The 23,046-nt window shown below is 42.9% G+C and overlaps 1 protein-coding gene across 2 annotated transcripts in view; it reads left to right on the top strand.

The window, feature by feature from the left end:
• Positions 1 to 23,046, top strand: part of helz (helicase with zinc finger) — an 88,490-nt gene that overhangs the window by 48,221 nt on the left and 17,223 nt on the right. For both annotated transcript variants that reach the window (XM_079500116.1, XM_079500115.1), the window contains exons 19-24: positions 226 to 344; positions 2,252 to 2,397; positions 2,898 to 3,045; positions 6,370 to 6,553; positions 7,944 to 8,172; positions 19,160 to 19,493. In XM_079500116.1, coding sequence (XP_079356242.1) covers positions 226 to 344; positions 2,252 to 2,397; positions 2,898 to 3,045; positions 6,370 to 6,553; positions 7,944 to 8,172; positions 19,160 to 19,493 — 1,160 coding nt within the window. The remainder of the gene's footprint in view (positions 1 to 225; positions 345 to 2,251; positions 2,398 to 2,897; positions 3,046 to 6,369; positions 6,554 to 7,943; positions 8,173 to 19,159; positions 19,494 to 23,046) is intronic.

Below are 23,046 nucleotides of genomic sequence, written 5' to 3'. Positions count from 1 at the left end.
ATCCGGGTAGGCATTTATTGAGCAATCATTAGTGATTTATAATTGTTTGAATCATTGGTGATCAGAACCACATTACAGTAAGATTCAAGTTTCCAGATGTAAAACAAAATATCACTGTCTCACGTTGTACTTTAGGGGTAGTCTAATCACATGCAGTAACCTAGTGCGTGTATTCTTCAAAAATGACTTGACGGTTGACACTGACTTGCTATGTCATTTTGGCAGGACTATTTTCTCATATCCTGTTGGATGAGGCAGCCCAGGCCATGGAGTGTGAGACCATCATGCCTTTCGCTTTGGCCAGCAAGACCACCCGCATCGTACTGGCCGGAGACCACATGCAGGTAAGCCCAGTACCATTGGATAGGGTGACTGAAGGAACTCCATTATTTTTAAATTGGGTGTTCTAAAGGCCCTATCTTGGGCCAAGTTCGCTAAAGCCACTATTTGTGGATTTAGCATTGTGCAAGGGGTATTCCCCCACAAATGTTTCTATCTTAGACACCATCCTTTATCCCTAAAACACCTGTGCTACCCGTTACATAATGCATAAGTGTGGTTTGGGCGTTACAATATTAAAACCAATAACGTGCCAGATGCCATTGCCTTTAAGGGAAAACTGCGCAGACCATTATCCCCAGTGCAAACTTATGCCCTCTCCCTCTGCCCATGGAAAAGCCATGTTGCCTTGGAATAAATTAATATTTGATATATTTGGGTTTGATGTATAAATCGTGATTTTTATTGTCTCAAACAATATCAAGTGAAAAGCAAATGTCGGCTGGCGAAGGGTGCACAGAAACATGGATATATAACCAGCCAAGGGATTACCCCTAAAATACCACTTGCGTGGATCCCCTTGTGGTATTTTCTCTGTTTTCTTTCCAAGACCAGAGATTTTCAGACAGCGTTAACGGAAAAAAAGTCTTTCTCAACACTCCGTTCTGGGGAGTATTGCCTCAGACAGAGGCAGTGGCATCAAATGAAAACCAAAAAGAATAGCTGCCGTTGCTACTGTAGATTAAATGTAGCATCCAGGTAGAACGATGAGAAATGGCACAGTATTTCCCCAGTAGAGCCAAGGTGATAACTGCTTCACTGTATAGATACAAAGTCATCTCTCATTACTCAAGGTTTCCAAAGCAACACTGGGAATTAAAACCTCATTTCCTCAGCTCCTTATTTTTAAAGACATGCTGTACAAGCACAGGATTAACATAGGACAACGGATGAAAAACCCCACAGATTGCAAACCGGAATTATTTTAATGACACTCTCACTCTTGCTCCTTTTGTTCCATTTTGGAAACAAACTAAAACATGTACTCTCCTTTTGGCTCTTTCACGCTCTCTCACTTTGTCCAGAGACCAACAGTCTTTCTTTTCTTTTGCACTTTAAATCACACTCTTGGCCTTCCTATCCCTTTATTTTTTTTCTCCCTCATTTTCTCTCGATCTCTTTCCACCCCAACCTTTCTCCCTTCCTCTCTCCCCTTTGGCCCTGTTGATCTTTCCTCTAGATTCAGCCACTCTGGCTCTCTTTCTCTCTTCCTCTTTCTCCACGTCGGTCTGTCGTCATTGTAATGGCATGGCTGCTCCACTGAGAGATGGATGAGTCTGCTGAATTGTGAATGAAGGCCAAGGCCTCCATTGACTGAGTCGGCGAGCTCATTACAGCTGGCTGACCTTTTACCTCCTGTTGGCTTAAATTATGGATCAGACAAAAGACAAATCTGTGTTAGATAAGCAGCAGTCAAAAGGGTAGCAGTAATTGGGTGTTTGTGTAGGTCTAGTTTAGATTCAGATTTTTGTGTCAATGTGCGGCTGAGGGCTTCTTGTTAAAATAATGGTGGTAAATAATAATCATGTTTTCCATCAGTAAGTACCGATTACCAAACCAGGAATCTAAGAACATTGTACATACAGCATGATATTAAGATCCATTCTCCCACAACATACGGTCAATTTAAATCTTTGATTATAAGTGTGAATGAATTGAATGAATAAAAACAAGAAATCCTATAAACGTAGCAATCCATGGCACAATGCAAGAATAGTATAATTTCATAACAAAATTAGTCGGATCATAAAATGACAGGCTGAGTGCAGTGTAGACATTTTCAGTCAAATCTTGTCACAACACTTGCAGCAGTGAGTTAAAGAAATGATTGAAGGAGGAAATGATGAGACTCAATGGGGGAAATACCTGACCGTGTTTTAACTTACTATTGTGCTACTTCTCTCTCTTGCAGCTCAGTCCATTCGTGTACAGCGAGTTTGCACGGGAGCGCAACCTACACGTGTCACTTCTGGACCGTCTCTACGAGCACTACCCCGGCGAGTTCCCCTGCCGCATCCTCCTCTGTGAGAACTACCGCTCCCACGAAGCTATCATCAAGTAGGTTTGAGCACATGGGCCGAGCTAGGATGAGGTCAGAGATAGGGCTGACCCAAAAAAAATGTAATATTCAAACCTTTGTTCGATGATGAGAAATTTGAAAATGAGAAATAAAATAAATAATATTTTTCAGTAAATGTTTTCCATTTTTTTAAATCAAAATAGCTGATGTACAAATACCATGTGCTTGATGAGCTCCACGATTCATGAATTACTGACGTCGAAGCTTCAAATTCGGCTTGTTCTTAGGGCTAGAAGCTTTGACTTCAAAAGAACGATGGAAGGTCAGCCCTAGTCAGAGGAGAATGGAGGTTGTAGAGAGATAATTCAGGGAATCCAGGCCAATGAGAGAAAATGTATTGAGCCAAACGGCAGTGGATAACTATCTTTAGTTTTTCACTTTTCATTAAGGCATGAACAGCATAGGTCAAATATAGTTGAAGTGGTAGAAGTCATGAATTGTGCCTCATGTCCCCTCCATCTTCACCCCTTTTCCATAGCTACACGTCTGAGTTGTTCTACGATGGGAAGCTGATGGCGAGTGGGAAGCAGCCCTCCCATAAAGATTTCTACCCTCTGACATTCTTCACAGCCAGAGGAGAGGATGTGCAGGAGAAGAACAGCACGGCATACTACAACAACGCAGAGGTAACGGCTCGTGATGTGTTCACATGTACAGTACTTTGCATGCAGAAACTGAAATTCATGACCCTCTAGTCTCTGCCAAAATTGCCATATGTATTCCCAGAAAGACTATACAACTTGCTAACTATGCTGATGTACGTTTTTGTGCACCAAATATTCAGATTGATGAGTTAAATTATTGGTGGTCTGTCACCAAACTCTGTAACAAATCAGGCACCGGTTCTCAGTACCGGTTCTTTGTTTGGAGCTGTCTTTGATGGGCTTAGCCTTAGACAATGGCCCCATGGCCATTCAAATCCCCATAATAAACACAATGACCTCTGAAAGGAAACCGGGGGGCGGGGGTAAACGGGTAAACATTTACAGAAATATCAAAGACATTTTGGGTGCAGTACTTAGTTTAGACAGTTTTTGGTTTAGACTAGTCATTGGTTAGACCAGTCATTAGTCCTACAACTACAACCTATCTCAAACTCTCACCCTAAACCTAACCTCCCACGGGGCAGCACACCTAAACCTAACTTTCGGAAATGCATGCAATGGACTACTTCACCCACAAAATGACATTATTTCTATCATTTACTCACCCCATTACTAAAACGGAGGCCAAGATAAATGGCAAAACTATATAATAAATCTGGTCAAACCCCCAAAACAACACTCATAGTGTGATCCCAAGTGTCTTCTATGCGGTTTAACTTTCCAAATATAACCATAGAAGAGAACACTTTTCAAACACTTCCAGGCTAAATGGTTTTGTGCACAAAGGACATGCACACCTAGGCACTTGCGTGAGTGTGAATGAGCTCCGGTTGAACCCCACAGGCACATTCAGGTGCATTCTTTGCTCGTCCATGTCGCAGTTTGAACCGGAAGTGAATGAGATGGTACAATTTCTTCATGATAAAGGGGTGTTTTGAACGCAGCGATAGAGAACAATGGTGATCACATTGTGTTCTTTTGGAGTTTTTATATATTTTTGCTGCTGTTAATCTTGCCCTCCAATTCACCAACTTTTTTTGATCACTGGTTCACTGTAAAGGAATGTTATACAAATATTATCTTTGTATTCTACACATCATGGGGTGAAATAGTAATGTCTTGGGTGAACTATTCCTTTAACGTACACTGTAACCAACAAAGAGTTGTATTGGCACTTAAAAGATGGCAAAATTAAAACAAAAATAATACAAATATATAACTTGAATTAGCCTATACATGTATATCTCTAGGCCTACATGTATATGTTTTGCTGTCAGATGACAACATAGTTGCAGCTGTAGAAAGAGAGGCTCCAACAGTGCATTGCAATGTTGTACTATAGGAAGCTTAATATTATCACATTGATGACAAGTGGGAAATAGTTATTTAAGTATTGAAATAATCCTGGGGCTAAACTATCAGACATTATGAATAATGCAAGATTGAGCAATGATACATGGAATGGATTTATATGGTAACATACAATGGCCGGTAGGGACAGGGCTCCAGCGTGCGACCTATTAGGTCGCATATGCGACTTAATTTATTAAGGGTGATACTTAAAATTTAATGAGGTCGCACAGGTGCGACTTGCTGGAATGATGAGTGGAGGGGGAAAAAAACATCCCGCAGTGCTTGCCCGTTCCATTGATTGAAAACATTGGACGTTCGCCTGACGCCCAGTGTTCAAAGAACGATCATTCACAAAAACCCACAAATAAACCCTTCAGACTTGGATGGTCAGAGCGGCGCGATTACATACAAAGACGAGAATTGCGCAAACGGGCGCGGCGCGACCTGCCGCGGTACAAACTGGACGAACCGAGGCGAATATATATTCAGGTCTGAACGCAGCTTATCCGACACAAATTAACTAATCTTTCTCAGCTGTACAATTTCACTGGAGCGCACAGCGCGCATATCTAACTGCATGATGATCAGTCATGATCTACACAGACAGCCGACTCCCGACCCAAACACTGAGTGAAACTTAGTAAACGTGTTGTTTGATTAAACATGTGCCACGAAATGTGCCACGAAAAATAGCTTCCAAAGCTTGTTATGTTTGCATCGAGGAGGTAGTGTCCATACCATACGTCCATACATGATGATCGGCCAACAAAATACATTAATCTCCCTGATGCCTGATTTATTCTTCGTGTTCCGTGCTGAAAATAGCTGATCTACAAGCTCACAACGCCGCGACGCGTTGTGAGCTTGTAGATCAGCTATTTTCAGCACGCGGAGATATGCAGGCTCTGAGAGCGTTCAGAAACTTTTGCCTTCACAATAAAAGCATACAGCTTTCACAAGTTGGCCCATAAAGAAAAGGATTAAGAATTTGGTGGCATTTCACATTGCAAAAGATTTTTTCCAAAATGTAAAAATATTATAATAAGGAATTCATTTGGATAATGGTAATGGAGATATTGTACAAATTGTCACTTTATTAATCCAAAAGGTTTGGACTGCATTTAATTTTCAACACAAAACCTTAAACTGACTTTCTGTGTGTGGAATATAAATATTGCCTTTATTGACTGAGTGACTTTGTGGTGGGTTGAAACCATCTACAGTGTTTTGAAGTATAACCAGGTAGGTTGCTGTTTTTTACACAGTGACCGTTGTAGGGGGTTTTATGATTCAAACCTTATGGTGGAAACCACTACATAAATAAATGGCGCCCGATGTGGGGGCATGATAAGATCATGTATTAATACCACGCTATACAAAGAAAAAAATGGTGCTACCTAATTTGTGGTGGCGCTACCAAATGAAAAGGTAGGTGGCACCAGTGCTACCTGTGAAAAAGTTAGTCTGGAGCCCTGGGTAGGGATGTTCAACACTATCAAAACACAGTCAACTGTGTGAATTGGAAGATGCGTTGTCTGGGTAAAAATTGACAGGCTATTTTAATTGCAATCCCAAAGCAATTAAAATACATTATCGTGTTTTGAACCTCAAATTATCGTGTTTTGAACCTCAATGCAGAATCTGCCATGTTGAACATGAGTATTTTTTGTGTTGAAATGTAATTGCAATCGATGTCAATGCATTGTGAACCCACCTAGGTGCATCTTAATCCCAATATGTGCTGTATAAAAAGTAAGGAAAGGACATTTTGGACTGTTAGACCAACTAAAAGCTGTTACTCTAGACCACAGGTTGTAAAAACGGTGTACGTGCATTTGGTTGGAAAATGGCAATGACGGTTGCACTACGCCCAGCACCGCTTTGCACCGGGCAGAAGATGGAGACATACAGTATGGAATTCCCACTTTCAACTCGTATGGTAATGGAATATGGTTTCTCATTTCCCCATCTCTGCTTGTTTGGTCCGTGTAGGTGTTTGAGATTGTGGAGCGAGTAGAGGAGATGCGTAAGAAGTGGCCAGTGGCCTGGGGCAAGCTGGACGAGGGCAGCATCGGCGTGGTGTCTCCCTATGCTGATCAGGTGTTCCGCATCCGAGCCGAGCTGCGTAAGAAAAGGATGCACGAAGTCAGTGTGGAGAGAGTCCTCAATGTTCAAGGTGAGGGAATCTTTCAGAGAGTACATGGCTGTCAATGTTCAAGGTGAGGGCGTCTTTCAGAGAGTACATGGCTGTCAGATGTTTAGGTGAGGGCGTCTTTCAGAGAGTACATGGCTGTCAGATTGTTCAAGGTGAGGGCGTCTTTCAGAGAGTACATGGCTGTCAGATTGTTCAAGGTGAGGGCGTCTTTCAGAGAGTACATGGCTCAATGTTCAAGGTGAGGGCGTCTTTCAGAGAGTACATGGCTGTCAGATTGTTCAAGGTGAGGGCGTCTTTCAGAGAGTACATGGCTGTCAGATTGTTCAAGGTGAGGGCGTCTTTCAGAGAGTACATGGCTGTCGGATGTTTACAGTATGATATTATTTATATATATTACGGAATATTTCCTTCCACCCATATATGTTAGAGATGCACCAATTGGAATATGTGTCATGTAATATTTACTTACACCTTCCATCTTTGCTAATTTCAATTTCAAGAACTATAATTGACTATGATAACATTTTTAATGACAATTTGCTTTTCATTTTCTTAACATAAATGAAGTAATGAAACATATTTTGGCCTATCATTAAACACAGCTATTAAACACATTATTCTGACAGAAGGAAAGTGACACATTTTTTGTTTGGTGAAATTGCTGCTTTCCACAGCTAATTAACTCGTGCACATCCTGACTACCACACACACAAACACCCCCACACATGCAAACTGCATTCTAGTGCTTACATTTTAAAATGATCTCACAGACGGATGTTATGTGATCATACCAGAAGCCCTGGGAGCTCAGATAAGACATAATTATTGTTGCAGTTTATCTATCTGTGGGGTTTTGTAGAGAAGATTAGCTCCCTTAAGCGGTTGTTTATCCTCACTGGAAATTAAATCACCATCACCAACCTGGCCCATATATTATAACATGATCAGCATAGCCAAGGTTTGCTCCCAGCAAACACACTTTCAAATACCTTGCATTCATGTCAAATACAACTTGGATAAATTAGGTTCAGATAGTGTTTTGAATGAATCAACTATAAAGATGTTTGTACTGCAGCTCTTAGCTAAACCACATCTTTGTTGCAGAGTCTCCTTCTCCTACCACTGTTTCTAAATGGGTGAAATTGAGGAAAAGGTTTAGAAATGGTCCTCCAGTAAAGAGTCCTATCTGTCGGGGTCTGCCAACAAACATTTTGTTTAGACAATTGTATTGAGACGGCTGGGAAGATTCAGTCACCAGAGGCAGCACCACTCCATGTGTATAAATATTTATTCTGCCTACAAGTAACAAGGCAGCTCACTGAAAGAACAAAACAAGTTCTAATCTAAAGGTCTCATGACTATTGGAAATTGTGTCTGCAATGTCTGATTCGATCGATTTCCCTGTTCTTAGGTAAGCAGTTCAGAGTGCTATTCCTGAGCACGGTGCGAACACGGCACACGTGCAAGCACAAGCAGACTGCCATCAAGCGCAAGGAGCAGCTGATTGAGGACTCAACGGAGGACCTGGACTATGGCTTTCTGTCCAACTACAAGCTGCTCAACACAGCCATCACCAGAGCCCAGTCCCTGGTTGCCGTGGTGGGAGACCCCATAGCACTCTGCTCTGTGGGACGCTGCAGGTAAAGTGAACCAGGACTTTCATTCAAAGAATTGGCAGTAGATTAGAGTAAAGCCCCCTCAAAATAATGTGGAGTTTATCAAATCAATCTTGGGCATGAGCCACAGCGACTCAACAATGTAGTACACATTTCTAAGTTGCCTTGTTTAAGGCTATATATCAGTGTTTATGATACTGGACTATATAGAGAGCAAAGAGTGCCAAGCTGGACTCCAGTCCTACAGTGTCTGACATGTATTGTAGACATAGAGAAGCTTGGGGATTCTATGTTGGGATTTCTACTTGTGGAAAATCTAGAAACCCTAGTAAATCATGATTATACAGTAATTGTTCTGATATTTGGTGTAATTATCATTACAAAGCAGACATCTGTGTCGTACATTTTATGCACCGATATTGGTTATAGTTTTGGTTCAGAAACATATTTGAAACATAATTAGTGCTTAATTTTTCTAGCACTTGATTTTTTGGGTAGTTCTCCTTTGTTCTGAGCACTTCATCTATTCTCAACGTATTTAATCCTTATTGATTGGATGAGAGTACATGTTTGGTACCAAGAAGAAGTGTTCAGTTTGTAATAATCCTCAGTTAAAATGGACCTTGACAGCTAGCACATGTAATTAGAGGTGGACTGGGACAAAATGCCCAATCCATTCCCTCAAATCAAGAAAATGCAATTGTAACCAAATCCTTTGTGTTTGTATGCGCGTGCGTGCACAGTGCCAATGCCAGGCAGCCATATATTTGGGAATGCCGTATGTCTCCATGCCAAGCTTTCTTGCTCCAATTGTACTCGCACACAAGTCATACACTCCAAACGTGTATACTGTCACATACACACACGCAGAGCCATATACTCTCATGCAGTATACGACCGCACAGATATCACCCCTACTCCAGGTAGTATTAGCTTTAGGGGTAGAGTGGCTGGTAGAACCGTTGGATGGAAACCGTGAGGTTCCCAGTTCATTCCGGGCTCCCCCAGAGTTGGTGTCGAAGTGTCCTTGAGCAAGACGCTGAAACCCTAATTGCTCCCGATGTGCAGGTTGGTGCCTTGCATGGTTTCCTCTGCCATCAGTGTGTGAATGGGTGAATGTAATGAAGAGATAGATTGTGCATCTATGTAAAGCACTTTATAAATGCACCATTTTACCTTTTTCTTTTTCGACAAAACCGGTGCAATTACAATTACTATATAATATTTTATACATGTGTACTATAACCAGTGTTGGGCGCGTTACTTTAAAAAAGTAATTAGTTATAGTTACTAGTTACTTCTCCAAAAAAGTAACTGAGTTAGTAACTGAATTACTCTATTGTAAAAGTAACTAGTTACTAGGAAAAGTAACTATTTGCGTAAAAAAGTTGTAATATGTCAAAGAATTTGGATTGTTTTTGGGAGCAGGTTTCACAAGCCAGGTGCATAGAGTAGAACAGCATAGACAGGTAGGCCTACTTACAACTTACACATAATAACCGTTGCCATTTGAGGGAGAAATAAACTTCAACTTCAATATATGTATTGCAAGTCCAGTTTTTAAGTCTCAATATGTTGAAATAAAAGTAAGTAACCTATTTTCCATTCAGTGACAGTTGTGCTAGTCAAAATGCTTCCTTAATTTGGTTTAAAACTTTACAGAGCAACATGTTCACATACATTTGTCAACTATAAAGAAAAACACTGGACTACACTACAGTGCTTTTAGTGTAAATTAAAGAAAAACTGTCTAAGTTACAACTTCAGACAAGACAACTGGTATTCAGGGCCGCATTTAGGGTGCGAATGGTGCCGCGCTAGGCAGCGTTTTTTGTTTTTTTTGGAAGAAAAAAAAGAAACACTTTCCATTTCAGAGTCTGAGTTAAAATAGGCAGGGGCGGTTATTAGCGCTACGCACGACGGCTAGAGGCCCCGAGAGTTCTCTCTGAAAACATGTCGTTCCGTCGAAGTTGATAAGCTACGGTCGGTTTGGGGCCGGGCAGCCCCCGAGGGGAGCCTCCGACGGCCACGCGTCGCCTCCTCCGCCAAACTGGCGTCACTTCATCCTCCCGTTAAGCGACGCCCGACCGTCCCGTCGTGGGGCCCCCTGTTCCCCCATCTGCCGTGCAGAATTAGAGCAGATCTACAAGCTCACAATGCGTCGCAGCGCGACGCGTTGTGAGTTTGTAGATCGGCCGCACCACCGCTCAACGCAGTCGAGTTATACACACAATGGAACGAAACAAAAACAAACTCTGCATCTGCCGTGCACGCTTGCGCTGCAGAATTAGAGCAGATCTGCAAGCTCACAATGCGTCGCAGTGCGACGCGTTGTGAGTTTGTAGATCGGCCGCACCACCGCGCAACGCAGTCGAATTATACACACAATGGAACCAAACAAAAACAAACTGAACACATGTAGGCTAGTTTCGTGCAGATCCGCTCACAAACAAAACGACTAGTCACTCGAGTGAAGTGAAAAGGTAGGCTATGTCATGTGACTGTCATATAGGACTGTGTGTGGACAGAAAAAAGGTTTTATTTCAAATAATTAGTCACGCATGGACCGACGACCGCTCTCTTTTTTTCTAACCGTGTCATGTTTGCAGCAAGAGGAGCAGCAGCCCCAGCCTGTAGTAGCGCACGCACACACACACACACACACACAGTCACACACACACACACACACACACACACACACACACACACACACTGTCAGCCAGCCCGTGGTAACAGAAAGACGTTTGACATAGTAACGGAGCACATTTCATTGTCAGTAACGGTAACTGCGTTGTAACGATGGAAATTGTAATTAATTAGATTACCCGTTACTGGAAAAAATAACGACGTTAGGTAACGCCGTTTAAACGCCGTTATGCCCAACACTGACTATAACGTGCTATGACTACATAAAGTGCAATTCTAGAGCTGTCTACGTAACAAGCTATAAATCTGTTTAAAATACTATCTAAGTCTACATAATGTGCTATCTAAGGGGCTAGGCTAGGGCAAGTGCTACGGGCCATGATGTAGTCTGAAGAGGTGGGTTTTCAGACTACGGCGGAAGATTGGGAGTGAGGCTGCAGTTCTGACTGATGGGAAGTGCATTCCATAGTTTTGGAGCCAGAAGGGAGAAGAGTTTGGGACGTGTGGAGCGTTGTCCTGGCGTTTTTAGTGAAGGTACCTCCAGCTTCCCTGCGTTGGCTGATCTGAGTGCGCGGGAGGGTTTGTAGGGTACGATCATACTTGTGAGATATGGGGGAGCCATGCCTTTGGTTGCTTTGAATGCCAGCATCAGAGTTTGTGGTGCAGATATGCATTGTGTGTTTGGAATCAGTGAGTGACCAGAGTGAGTGTTTGTTCAGCTTTGGTGTTTCAAACAGAGAAGAATACCCCTACAGTACACAATGTAGCTCCATTTAGATTAGCTACCAATGTTTCAACAAGCTGTCTTCATCAGGGTCTGTGCAAACATCCTATCCTACTTTCTAGCCTACTATAAAATGAAGAAAGCGCTGCCTGTCCCTGAACTCATAATGTGTTGCATCGTGACGCGTTGCAAGATGGTAGACCTGCTATTTTCGGAAAATGTTTGAAAAAATACAGAATGAAAAATCTTCAACATTATAGACTATTATGCAAAATTAATTGAGTATCTATAATAATTGTGACAGGCCTATTGTCCTAGTGTTTACAGTTCTAACTTCTGGGAACTGAACAGAAGCTGAATGATGCACAAATTGCTGTGAAAACATTGGTCCATTGGAGTGAACGGAGTTGTCTTTACACCACTCTGGGGAGCAGTGCCAGGGTTAATTGATCGGCAAGTGTTTCCAATTGTCTAATTGTGCACTCCTCTTTATAATAGCTTGCTGTATCTGTGCTATAAACACCAGAGGAAACTTTCTTTAAACAGAGCGAGAGAGAGCTGGCTCAATGGTGCACAGTTCAAGCAGCAGACCCAGCAATGCTAGGCTACATAGCCTATATTGACTTGCACCAATATGTGTTTGTGTGTAAGTAATTATCCCCAGCCCTGGTGTTTACCATGTTATGATCCTCCCCATATTAAATTGGAGCTTGTGCATCCTCATAGAACACACATTACTGTGTCCTCAATATTTGCCCAGCCCTCATCTCGTTACAGCTACTGAACCTCAGCCAGCCACGGCATTGTCTGGCTGATGCTTGTTTGGAAATGTCAGCCTGGGCAGACAGAGCAATTAAATTGACATGTCCAAAAGGAGCGTGTTTGTTGTTTGCCCAAGACTGACCTCCTGAAAAGAGGAGACGGACACAGGCATGCATGCACACATGCCCACACACACTACACTGAGACATTAAACACATAAATTACTTTTTTCCCCCTACCATGCCTAAATGAAGGCCCTGGTTTTGGTCAACCTGTATGTATCCCAGATATCTTTTGCTTCATATAAACCAGGGAAGAGCTATACCTACATGCTGCTAGGAAAACCATTTATTGAGGCAAGGAAAGGTGAACCCCCGAGACATGCTGGAAACCTTTGCATATGCCTCCATATTTAATGCGAGGAATGTGCTTGAAGCACAGTGAGAAGCCACGTAATAACAAGATCTGTGGATTTTTATGTTATTAATGCCAATTTATTGATTGCTCTTGTACAATCCACCTTCAAGGTGAAGGTGCGTATTAGTTTGTTTTTTAGTTAGCTGCCATTGACTAGCAAGTAATTATTGATCGACAGTCAACACTGATAATCTAATGTCATTGTCTGTTAATGTCATTTTGGGTAAGTCTTATTATCCATTTCAACCGATGCACCTACATTATGTCTCTTTACCTAGAAAGCAGCTAAACACGCTTAACACAGGGTTTAACAGCTCATCTACACAGGCAAGGAGCGAGCGTTCCGACGGCGATATCGTGCGAAAAACTGTCCTGATATGGAGCGTCGGCCATTGCGTTGCAACGTAGCCTGAACCAATCAAATAACCAATAAATAGTGGCGTGTAGTTCTCAATCAATGGGGGTGGTGGGTGGGTGAATGGTTAATGCTCTTATTTATGGTTCTATTCCAGCTTGAAAAATAAACCAGTCTTCAGTGTCTCTTTACTAGGGATGGAGCTTGTTAATTTTTATTGATAACGATCACCTTATCGAGCAAGCTTATCGAGCCGGGTCCTTATCGAGCAGGCTTATCGAGCCGGGTCCTTATCGAGCCCACTATCGAGCATTTGCTATTATTTTGTGGAAAGCTGGGAGACAATACATTCTGAACAGAACCTTATTTTTATTGGCCAGTTCAACCCATTTGTGAGTTTGTATGCCATGACACACACACAGACAGAATATGCATATCTTTTCTATAATCTTCTCTTTATTTTAACCATCCCTTGCACTACATTTTACTAGGGCCTTGGCTTGAAATACAGTAGCCTACTTTTCTGCACCACTCAGTTCACACTGGTGTGATTTTTTTTTAGTTTACTAGTCGACTAGTTGTTTAACTACTTATTATGTAAAAATGATATATATATATATATATATATATATATATATATATAATTGTACATTTAAAAACTGTGTACATTGGTGACTTTAACTATAATCTAGCTGATCTTGAGTCCTATCAACTAGTACCAACGAGGTCAACTAGTGGATTTACTAGTCGACTAGTTGAATAGTCGACTAGTTGCTTAAAGCCCTACCCTAGGGTGTTTCACTCTCGCTAGTGGAGCTTTGCACAAACGCCTCATTCCAACCACATCTCTGTCAAGACAATACTAACAGCCATTTCTCAACAGCAATTGACTACAATTGGATTGTCTACAATTTGAACTGTAGAATATCATCTATTTCATATTTGGAGCAAAACAATTACATTACATATTTGGAGCAAAAAAGAAGGAACAAAAAAAATCACATTGTCTCTTCGAAATGGAATAAAAGCCATCTCTGTAAGAGATTGACTAAAGGCTTTCTTTGGTTCTCCTTTTTGAGAAACTTGGTGTGGATTTTAACTATCGGAGATCTCATGGCACAATAATATGTAAGCACAGGTGTATGCAGTTTTTATAGGTGGTAGTAGTAGGGTGTATGAATGCATGTTTCTATAAGTGTTTCTGTTACATTATGTCTCTATAGCATTGTCTCGCTTTAGGGCGAGGACTCACTCTCAGGCTGATTAATTCTCAAGGAGCAAAAATAGCTCTCACAAGTCACTGCAGATCAATTAAAATAGACAGGCGCGCACACACACACACACACACACACACACACACACACACACACACACACACACTTCCCAGCTGGCAGCAGCAGGGAAAGACCATAAATGCTACTTGAGGCATAAGGCATAATCCTATGCATTCAGTGTTCTCCTGTCTATTTGGTTAGAGGCAGATTGTATCATGTGCCCCACATGTAAGGCAGACTACTGTACGTAATTTACACATCCTTCATGGGTCGCGTTTTTTTCCTTCACATCAGAACTTCTGTGCTCTATTTCACTTTTTGGAGAGACAATTAAAACAAGTGTTGGAAAGCCAGATACATGTTGCAATTTATTCTCCAGGAAGTGCCACGTGACCAGTTTACCATGTTGGATCAGTATAGTGGAAATTGGGATTCTAGACGCAACAGGAATGGGCTGAGTTGTCATCTTGCTTAGCGATGTTGCCCTATTGTAATCAATGTACAAATCACATTATCCGATAGGTAGGTGTAATCCTTTCGGTATATATATATATTTTTTTGGCGTTGATTGGCCTGATTGCTCAGCCAGTTTGTGCACAGACAATTGTGCTCATTGTGAGTCCCTAGAATATGGCAGGTGTTGCTGGTGCTGCCATTGTTGGTACGCAGCTATTTTGTGAACCATTTGAAGTCACTGTCTTCTACACTGTTTTGGTTCATTTGCAGCCGTCTCCTCGGCTGTGGAATTTCCTGCCACAGCAACCATGTTTGGCTTCCGCTTTTCATCTATGTTTGACATATTGAGATCAACAAGGTTGCTCATTTCTGACTGTTCAGCATATGGTGGCACTTCAGTTTGCACTGATGGATCAGCGATTGCTATATCAGTGCGGGGGCAGATACTGTATGTTAGGTACTTTTATATGTTGATAAAGTATATCATCACCAGATTGATATACCTCTGCTCTATATGCTGTACAAATGTAAATCCACCTTTGTTCTGGCTATGCCCTGTCTTGTACACGCACTGGGTTATTTGAAAAAGGCTGTGGTAGTTGGACGCTTACATGTCAATACTTTGAGTGGCGTGAAGGCAGAAGATACTTTGATGTCGGTACTAAGAGTGGAGTGAAGAGCAGAACAAGGGCCCCATCTTTCATTCATGTACAGCATTTCACATCCAATTAATGTGTTGAGGGTCTAAACACTCGCATACAAATCATTTAGCTAATAAGAGCATGTCAGGCATACTGAACATAGATGGCGTTAATCCTGTAGGATTTATTAATGTGCTTTTTTTTTTGTACCTAAAAACTTGAGCACATTTGATGACTCGTCACAAACTGAACAGTAAAGCACCATTGCACACGACTTAGAAAAACGTGGGAATAAAATGTGTCGCCATTTGTGCTTCACAAGATGGCAGATATTTAGAGTGGCTGTGGGAAGACGGCGAGTGGTTAAACTGACATGCAACCCAACCCACACATCACCTCATGAGCACTTTGCTGTGTTGCTGTTCACAGAGCATACAGTGGACTTGTCAGTAAGAATCATGCAGCACTTTGAGTAGAACTTTTGAGATTAAACTGAACAAAAAACTTTGTATTAATTCTCCCCCTTATATCATTTTTATCGTTGATGCTCAAGCTATACAGTATAGCTTTTGTATTGTACAATATGCAGCTGATGAACAGTTACTGTACGTTATTACGATTAATAAGCTGGTTTGAAAACAAGCCAGAATAAAGCAGCCAAAGCGAGTCAGCTCGGCTAGTATTGCCAGCGTCAAGTGAAGAGGTAATGTAGGTTGTTTAAATGCATCTAGCAATTAAATTCATTATTGCGTTTTGCACGGTTACAGATCGTAGTAGCGGCCATTCAGCCAAAGTGTAGTTAGAGGTAATCTTGCTGGTGGGGGGAAACGACCACAATGCAGTAATGGAAAGAATGGGTTTGGGATGGGGTGTGCAGATTTGAATGAGCCTCAAGTCTTAGGAGTAACTTGGAGTCAGTTGGATAGGGGTCTTACTCATTCAGGTCAAGGACCCCTTGGCTGAGGGAGTGACGTAGCTGAGGGATTGATAAGAGGTTGAACTCTGAAAAGCCCCGCCTTCCATTTCCCCCCCAAAACCTGTGTGTGTGTGTGTGTGTGTGTGTGTGTGTGTGTGTGTGTGTGTGTGTGTGTGTGTGTGTGTGTGTGTGTGTGTGTGTGTGTGTGTGTGTGTGTGTGTGTGTGTGTGTGTGTGTGTGTGTGTGTGTGTGTGTGTGTGTGTGTGTGTGTGTGTGTGTGTGTGTGTGTGTGTGTGTGTGTGTGTGTGTGTGTGTGTGTGTGTGTGTGTGTGTGTGTGTGTGTGTCACGACTTGGCCTGTTGTAGCGCCACCAAGTGGCATTTCTTCCTCAGCCTAGTAGTGGGAATAGGCATGCACAGTTTCACCGCAATCGGATGCTGCATTGAGGAGTTGTGGCGATTTGTACAAAACGGGTACAAAACTTTTGAAGCCAATCATAGCCAATCAGGATGGATCATTACGTGAAATCAAACGAATCACATGATCACATGACTATGGAGAGCATGTGTACCGATTTGCGTGAAATTTGGAAAAAATCTGAAGGAGTAATTTTAGAAAATGTGTTTTACATATGTCGGCCTCCTGGTGGCGCTATAAAGAGCAGATGTGAAAAAGTCCAGGCAAAGGTTTTTCCTTGGCCTCTAGGGAGTGTGCATACATGGTTTTACACAGATCGGTGCAGTTATAGGTAAAAACACAAATGGGCCAGTTATAGCGCCACCATGAGGCTGAGTTGAAAATATTCAAGTGGCATTTCTTCCTCGGCCTAGTGGGAATGTGCGTGCAAAATTTCACGGAAATCACACAATGTGTTCATGATTTGCAGCATTTTGTTTGAAAAGGAGCACTCCTGCGAACTTTGGAAGCCAATCGTAGCCAATCAGGATGGAGTCTGAAAAATCTGAAAGACCCGTTTCGTTGAATGGCTCTAGAGAGACTGTGTACCAATTTGCGTAATGTTTGGACAAAACCTGTAGGTGTACTGTCAAAACATTTGTTTTGCACAAAACGGCCTCCTGGTGGCGCTATAACAGGCCAATGTGAAAACTTTGGAGCAGAGGTTCAGCTCTGGCATTCAGGTAGTGTGTGTGCAGAGTATGGCTGCGATCAAGCCAACGGTGCCAGAGATTAGCTGTTCACAGACGGACGGACGGACACACGGACACACGGACGGACGGACGGACGGACGGAGTGCAAAACATACTCTCTCCCCATGCCTTCGGCCTGGTGGAGACAATAAGGAAGATTTTTGGTCCGTAAACCAGGAAGTGAATGGCTGCGTGCGCGGGAAAACAGCTCGGACAGACGAGCAAGGCGTTGCCTAGCAACGGCCGCTGTCAAATGGATTTTAGCGATCGTGTTTTATATCATGAAAAAGGACCTAAAGACGTGTCCATACTTCCTTAGCACCCCGCGCGTGGACACGTCTTTAGCATCCTATGTGTTAAGTGCCTACAAATGATGCTGCAGATTTAATGCCTTAAATCACTATCATCAGTGTTGTAAATTGGATGTTTTTGTTTGCTTACACATTCATGTTTACAATTTAGGCATTTTTATTTATTTATTTTATTATCCAGAGTGAGTTACAGTAAGCAATTTGTATTACAAGTTGGGGGAGGGACTAGAAAGTCCCTCCCCCTAAAGTAACAGTGAGGACACCTGTACCCCTGGTAAAGACCTATGAGGTAGCATTTGGACATCTTGCTTTAGAAAAGAAACACATGGACAGCTGACGTGCGAATGTGTTGGTGCGGTAGCGTTACGTCTGAATGAAGCTGCAGCATTATTTCCAGGCCTTGTGACTGTCAATGTTGTCTCACATGATTGCCGTCCAACCACGGCTCCAATCTACTGTTGAATTTTATTGTAGGCTTTCTATTGAAAGGTTAGCCTCTCCCCACTCTCCATTGTGTTTCTGATCACATCCCTGGCACACATCCTTTACCATCTGTGCCCATCCTATTCGTTTACCCTCCATCTGCTCCCATCCTATCAGTTTGCCCTCCAGCTCTCCTCCATATTTCTCCCATTATATTTACCTCTCATCTCCACCAGGGGGTGGCCCATAGAGCCCCATTGTGAACCCGTGTTGAGTGTGGGTCCCCAGCATTTAGAAACTGCTAACTTGCACATTATGTTGGGAAATTTCCATAATTGGCATAATAAGCAGGGGTACCATTAACAACCTAATATAAGGCAACATTTTTTTCCCAAGACATGTACAGACGTCCTGGGCACTGCATAAGATAGTTCCTAGGACGTCTGTGGACGTCTTGGGCACAAATTATGTTAAAGCAGTTTCCCCGCCAAAATACGTAGCCTGCGTTATTTGTCAGGAAGCGACGCTGCCAAAATGCATAGCCTACATTTATTCAGTTGTATAAATGGGTTTGAACCGCACCAATGCAACTCCTTGCAACTGTCATTGGGGATAATCGTTCCATGCAACTACATGCAACAACTCAACTGTTTGGTTGCAAGGAGTTGCATGGCGAATCATTGGTACGGTGTGGGCCTTAGGGAGTGTGATCTAAAAATGTTTTGGACGGGTAACATTTGTCTTTTTGTAATTTCAAGTAAAACTCATTATGGTGTGGATCCCCTGAAACCCCCAGCTCCCAGGGACCCCTGGGGGTCCCACCTTGAAAAAACACTGTTCTAATACTCCTTTGTGCAGAGACTTCAAATGTTGTTGCAAGGTGTGCAGGCTCTAAGCAAGGAACAGCTCAGGAATATTTGTTTTGTTTTGTTTTCCAGGAAGTTCTGGGAGCACTTCATCTCCATCTGCCACGGCAACTCCAGCCTGCACGGCATCACCTTTGAGCAGATTAAGGCCCAGCTGGAAGCCCTGGAACTGAAGAAGACCTACGTCCTCAACCCGCTGGCCCCAGAGTTCATCCCCCGCGCCCTCCGACCGATGCTGGCGGCCCACCCTGCCCACATGGCCGCAGCCTCTGCCGTGGCGGCGTCTCCCCTCCACCTCCACCACCACGCCCCGCACCACCATCACCATCAGCCCCATCCACAGCATCCACAGGCCGCCTCCAGCAAGCAGGGGCCTCAGCAACAGCAGCAACAGTCACCCCCCAAGGTAGTGTGTGTGTGTGTGTGTGTGTGTGTGTGTCACACATAACATGGAGAGATTAAAGGGAAGGAAGGAGAGGTGGCGTTGACGGGGGTGGGTTTGGTTGGGAATAGATTGTTTGTAGGTAGTAACGTCAGCATGGGTTAATCATCATGGGCAATCACTTCTGGGTTGGGCGGATGTGGCTCTTCTTTGCTTATTTCGCGCATTTGCCCTCACACTGGCCTCACAATCCCGCCTATGGTAACAGGAGGGAATGTGTTAAGCTCCTTTTAATACAAAAAAGACCCTGATGGGAATGTATTTCTCCTGCTGCTTGTGGGTGTGTTGTTTCACTGGGGTTGAAGACATGTGTATGTGTGTTTCCTGCCTGCCCTGTTGTAAAGGTTAACTAAATCACCACGTCTGCCAACCTGCTGCCATCACCCACTGGGCTTAATGAGGCACAGCTCCGCACCATCATCCTGCTTAGTACACACACACACACACACACACCACACACCACACACACACACACACGTGCGAGTCATACACACACACTCAGCTGCTGTTATACAGTGTATTTTGCAATCATACGTTTCTCGCAAGGCCATTAACGTACGTGTTGCATGTGCCTTGTGCAAAGGTCAGTAAACAGGCGCCTCGAGGCACACCAGTAACATAGTGCAAACTCCTTGATCAGTGTTCACCAACTAATCACCAATGCAAAATTCGATTCACTTGAACTTCCTGACTCCTAAGTAATGGAAATCCGAGTCAATGAGAAAAAGACGAACGTAGCGAATCAGGCTGGATTCCAGGCTAAGGACCCCCTTAGCCATTTCTCCATGTCAGCCCATCTCGAGATAAGCTATAATGTGATCTAAGATTGAATAGCAAATCAAACAGCCTATTGAGTACACATTTTCAGAAAGTGTGCACGAATGCCATAGAGACCCATTCAAAGCAGAATCTTTCTTGCCTTTTCTCTCTGCAAAATGCTCAAGTCCTTGTTTTTGTCCAATCCATCCGAGGTTCGCATGTGAATTGTGAACATATTACAGTTTCTGGCGAAAGCTAAACATCGTCACCAGCTGCTCACACTAGCTGCAGCTCCTCCTCTGCTGTCCGAGGCTCTGAGACCCGGATGTTACATGGGGAGAAATAAAGTGATTTTAGTGGCAGCCTGTGGTATACAGAATGAACACTAGATTGCAATCCAAGTGTTAAAATAAATAGAAACGCTCACAAAGATGCATCATTGATGCAGATCTTAATTAATGCATCCACAAAATCACCCATCATTTCACCTTCCGGACACTTATTAGTATGGTTGCCTATGGCGACCATACTATTGTTCCCCTACTTTGGAATACTTTGTATCGCTACTCCTCCCACAGTTTTTTCCACACGCACTCGAGTCATATGTCAAATCGACCGGCTTCGTCGGGAATAGTGTGCTTGCTCATTGCTAAGAGATCCGTTGTATAGTTTAATTGATATTAATTAATTAGTTCTCCATTGACTTATAATGGGAAGATCGAAGACTAATTACGGCTCCAATTTAAGTATTTTTTCCCTTGGAGACCATAAGCACCATATTTACAAGACTTAGGCTGGAGGTTCATAATAATTATGAAAATAAATTGAAAAGGAATTACATCGCTCAGCCTCATGGTGGCGCTATAACAGCCCACTTCACGTTTTTCCCTATAACTCTTGAACCGTAAGTCGTAAAATCAAAATGTCTTTTTCCATGGATTCCTTGGATTACGACGGATCTCCCCGCATAGGCCACGCCCATTTCCGTCTAGAACGAAATTGCACCAAATTTGCATTTTCTTCAAAACACACTTTTTGCTCCACCTCCAACAGATTTTGTCCAAATCTCACACAAATTGATACACAACATCTCTGGTGCTCTCCGATTACTTGAACACTGGCAGAATTTTGATAGTCCATACCGTTCGGCCATAATAGGCTTCCGAAGTTAGTAGGAGGGGCCTATTTTACAAAGAATGCCACAAATAATGAACGGAATGTTTCAATCCACACGGAATTTTAATCACATATCGAGAGTGGTTCAATCAATGTAGCGCCAAAAGCAAATCCATTTTCACCCATAGGGGGCGCCGCAAATGCCAACAATGTCACCGTTTGTTGAAAAAACAATTTGTTGGGGGGCTCAATCCCCACCAAAATACTTACACATGATCTCAAAGGTGATGTGACCATTTAATTGACTCGTAAAATTAGTGGGAGGGGCCAATTTTTTTCGACAAAACTAAAACACTATATGTCACCAAATCAGGATCCGATCAGCGCCAAATTTGAATGGCATGTTGTTTGGCCTTGGCCTCTAACACAACACCTCCTGGCAGACTCCTTGGGTCCCCAACGACGTCGGTGCGACGGGTGCGATGGAGGCAACCATACTTTGCAATTTCCCAGAATTGCTTCTTTCTAGTTTAGTTATTTCTCTCCACAATGGTATCGTTTTATGACAGTGACGGGTATCAAAGTCCAAACATTGTAACTGGGGATTCTATCGGTAGCCTTCATCACAGTCACATCCAGCCACTTCAGTGACAGATGGGGCAACAAACATACCATAAAGCTGCAAACAAACCTGACACTCAAAGCCTGTGGCTGTCTGTACTTTCCACCAAGAAAATCGGAGACACCTCATTTTTGTTTTGCTACCGACTGTGTCAAGAGCACACAGACCCCAGTGCTTTTTAATCATCCGTGCAATTGGTTTGGGCAGCCTCATTGCACAATTCACCGCAAAGTAAAATCCTGCGGGTCTTAAACTCAAATCAACCTGTTTATGCCACCTGCAGCTGTCACAAACTGTCACAAACCCTCTCGACTGTAGCTGAAAAGTAGACAACATGTAACAGCTAAACAATGGGCCCCACTCGGCATTCGTCCAGGTATATCTGGCATCGGTGGTTGTTCAGGGTGCAGACGTGCCACCCAGGCGGCCCATGTCACACCTCAAAATGACTGCCAACACAGGAAATGACAGGAAACTCACTTCAAATTCCAACATCTGGTGAATTTGTTTTTCTTTCTGTGTGAGACAACTTATCAAGTCTGATGTTGCTGTCTTACCATATTTCTCATTACACCATATGAAACAAAAAAAAAACAAGATTTCTGCAGAAAGTGAGCATCTAATGTATTCTTGTTGTCAGTGTGTTGATAAGCAGCCTAAAGACATTGTACACACAATCCAGACAACACCATATGGTGTGCTGCAATAATTCCCCCCCCAACTGGCGTTGACGAAAGTGACTGGCTTGTGGAACTTGAGATAAATGAAACAAACCTGGGAGTGCAAGCCCTGCCTACTGCAAATTCTCAAATTTATTTTGTTCACAGACGATACAGACATGAGTGATTACAATACCCTGCATGTCCCCCTGCCACACATGCATACGGGCATGCATTTTTTACACTCCCCCACCCCTCCCCTCCACCTTCCAGTGCTGTACTGGACAGAAAGACTGCGTGCTACAGCTTACAGCCCTGTAAAATGTCTAAAGTAGATTGTTGTGTAAGTACGTCTGTAATA

This window comes from Electrona antarctica (assembly GCF_951216825.1).
Source record: "Electrona antarctica genome assembly, chromosome: 4".
Lineage (NCBI taxonomy): Eukaryota > Metazoa > Chordata > Actinopteri > Myctophiformes > Myctophidae > Electrona > Electrona antarctica.
This window is presented reverse-complemented; position numbering and strand designations above follow the sequence as displayed.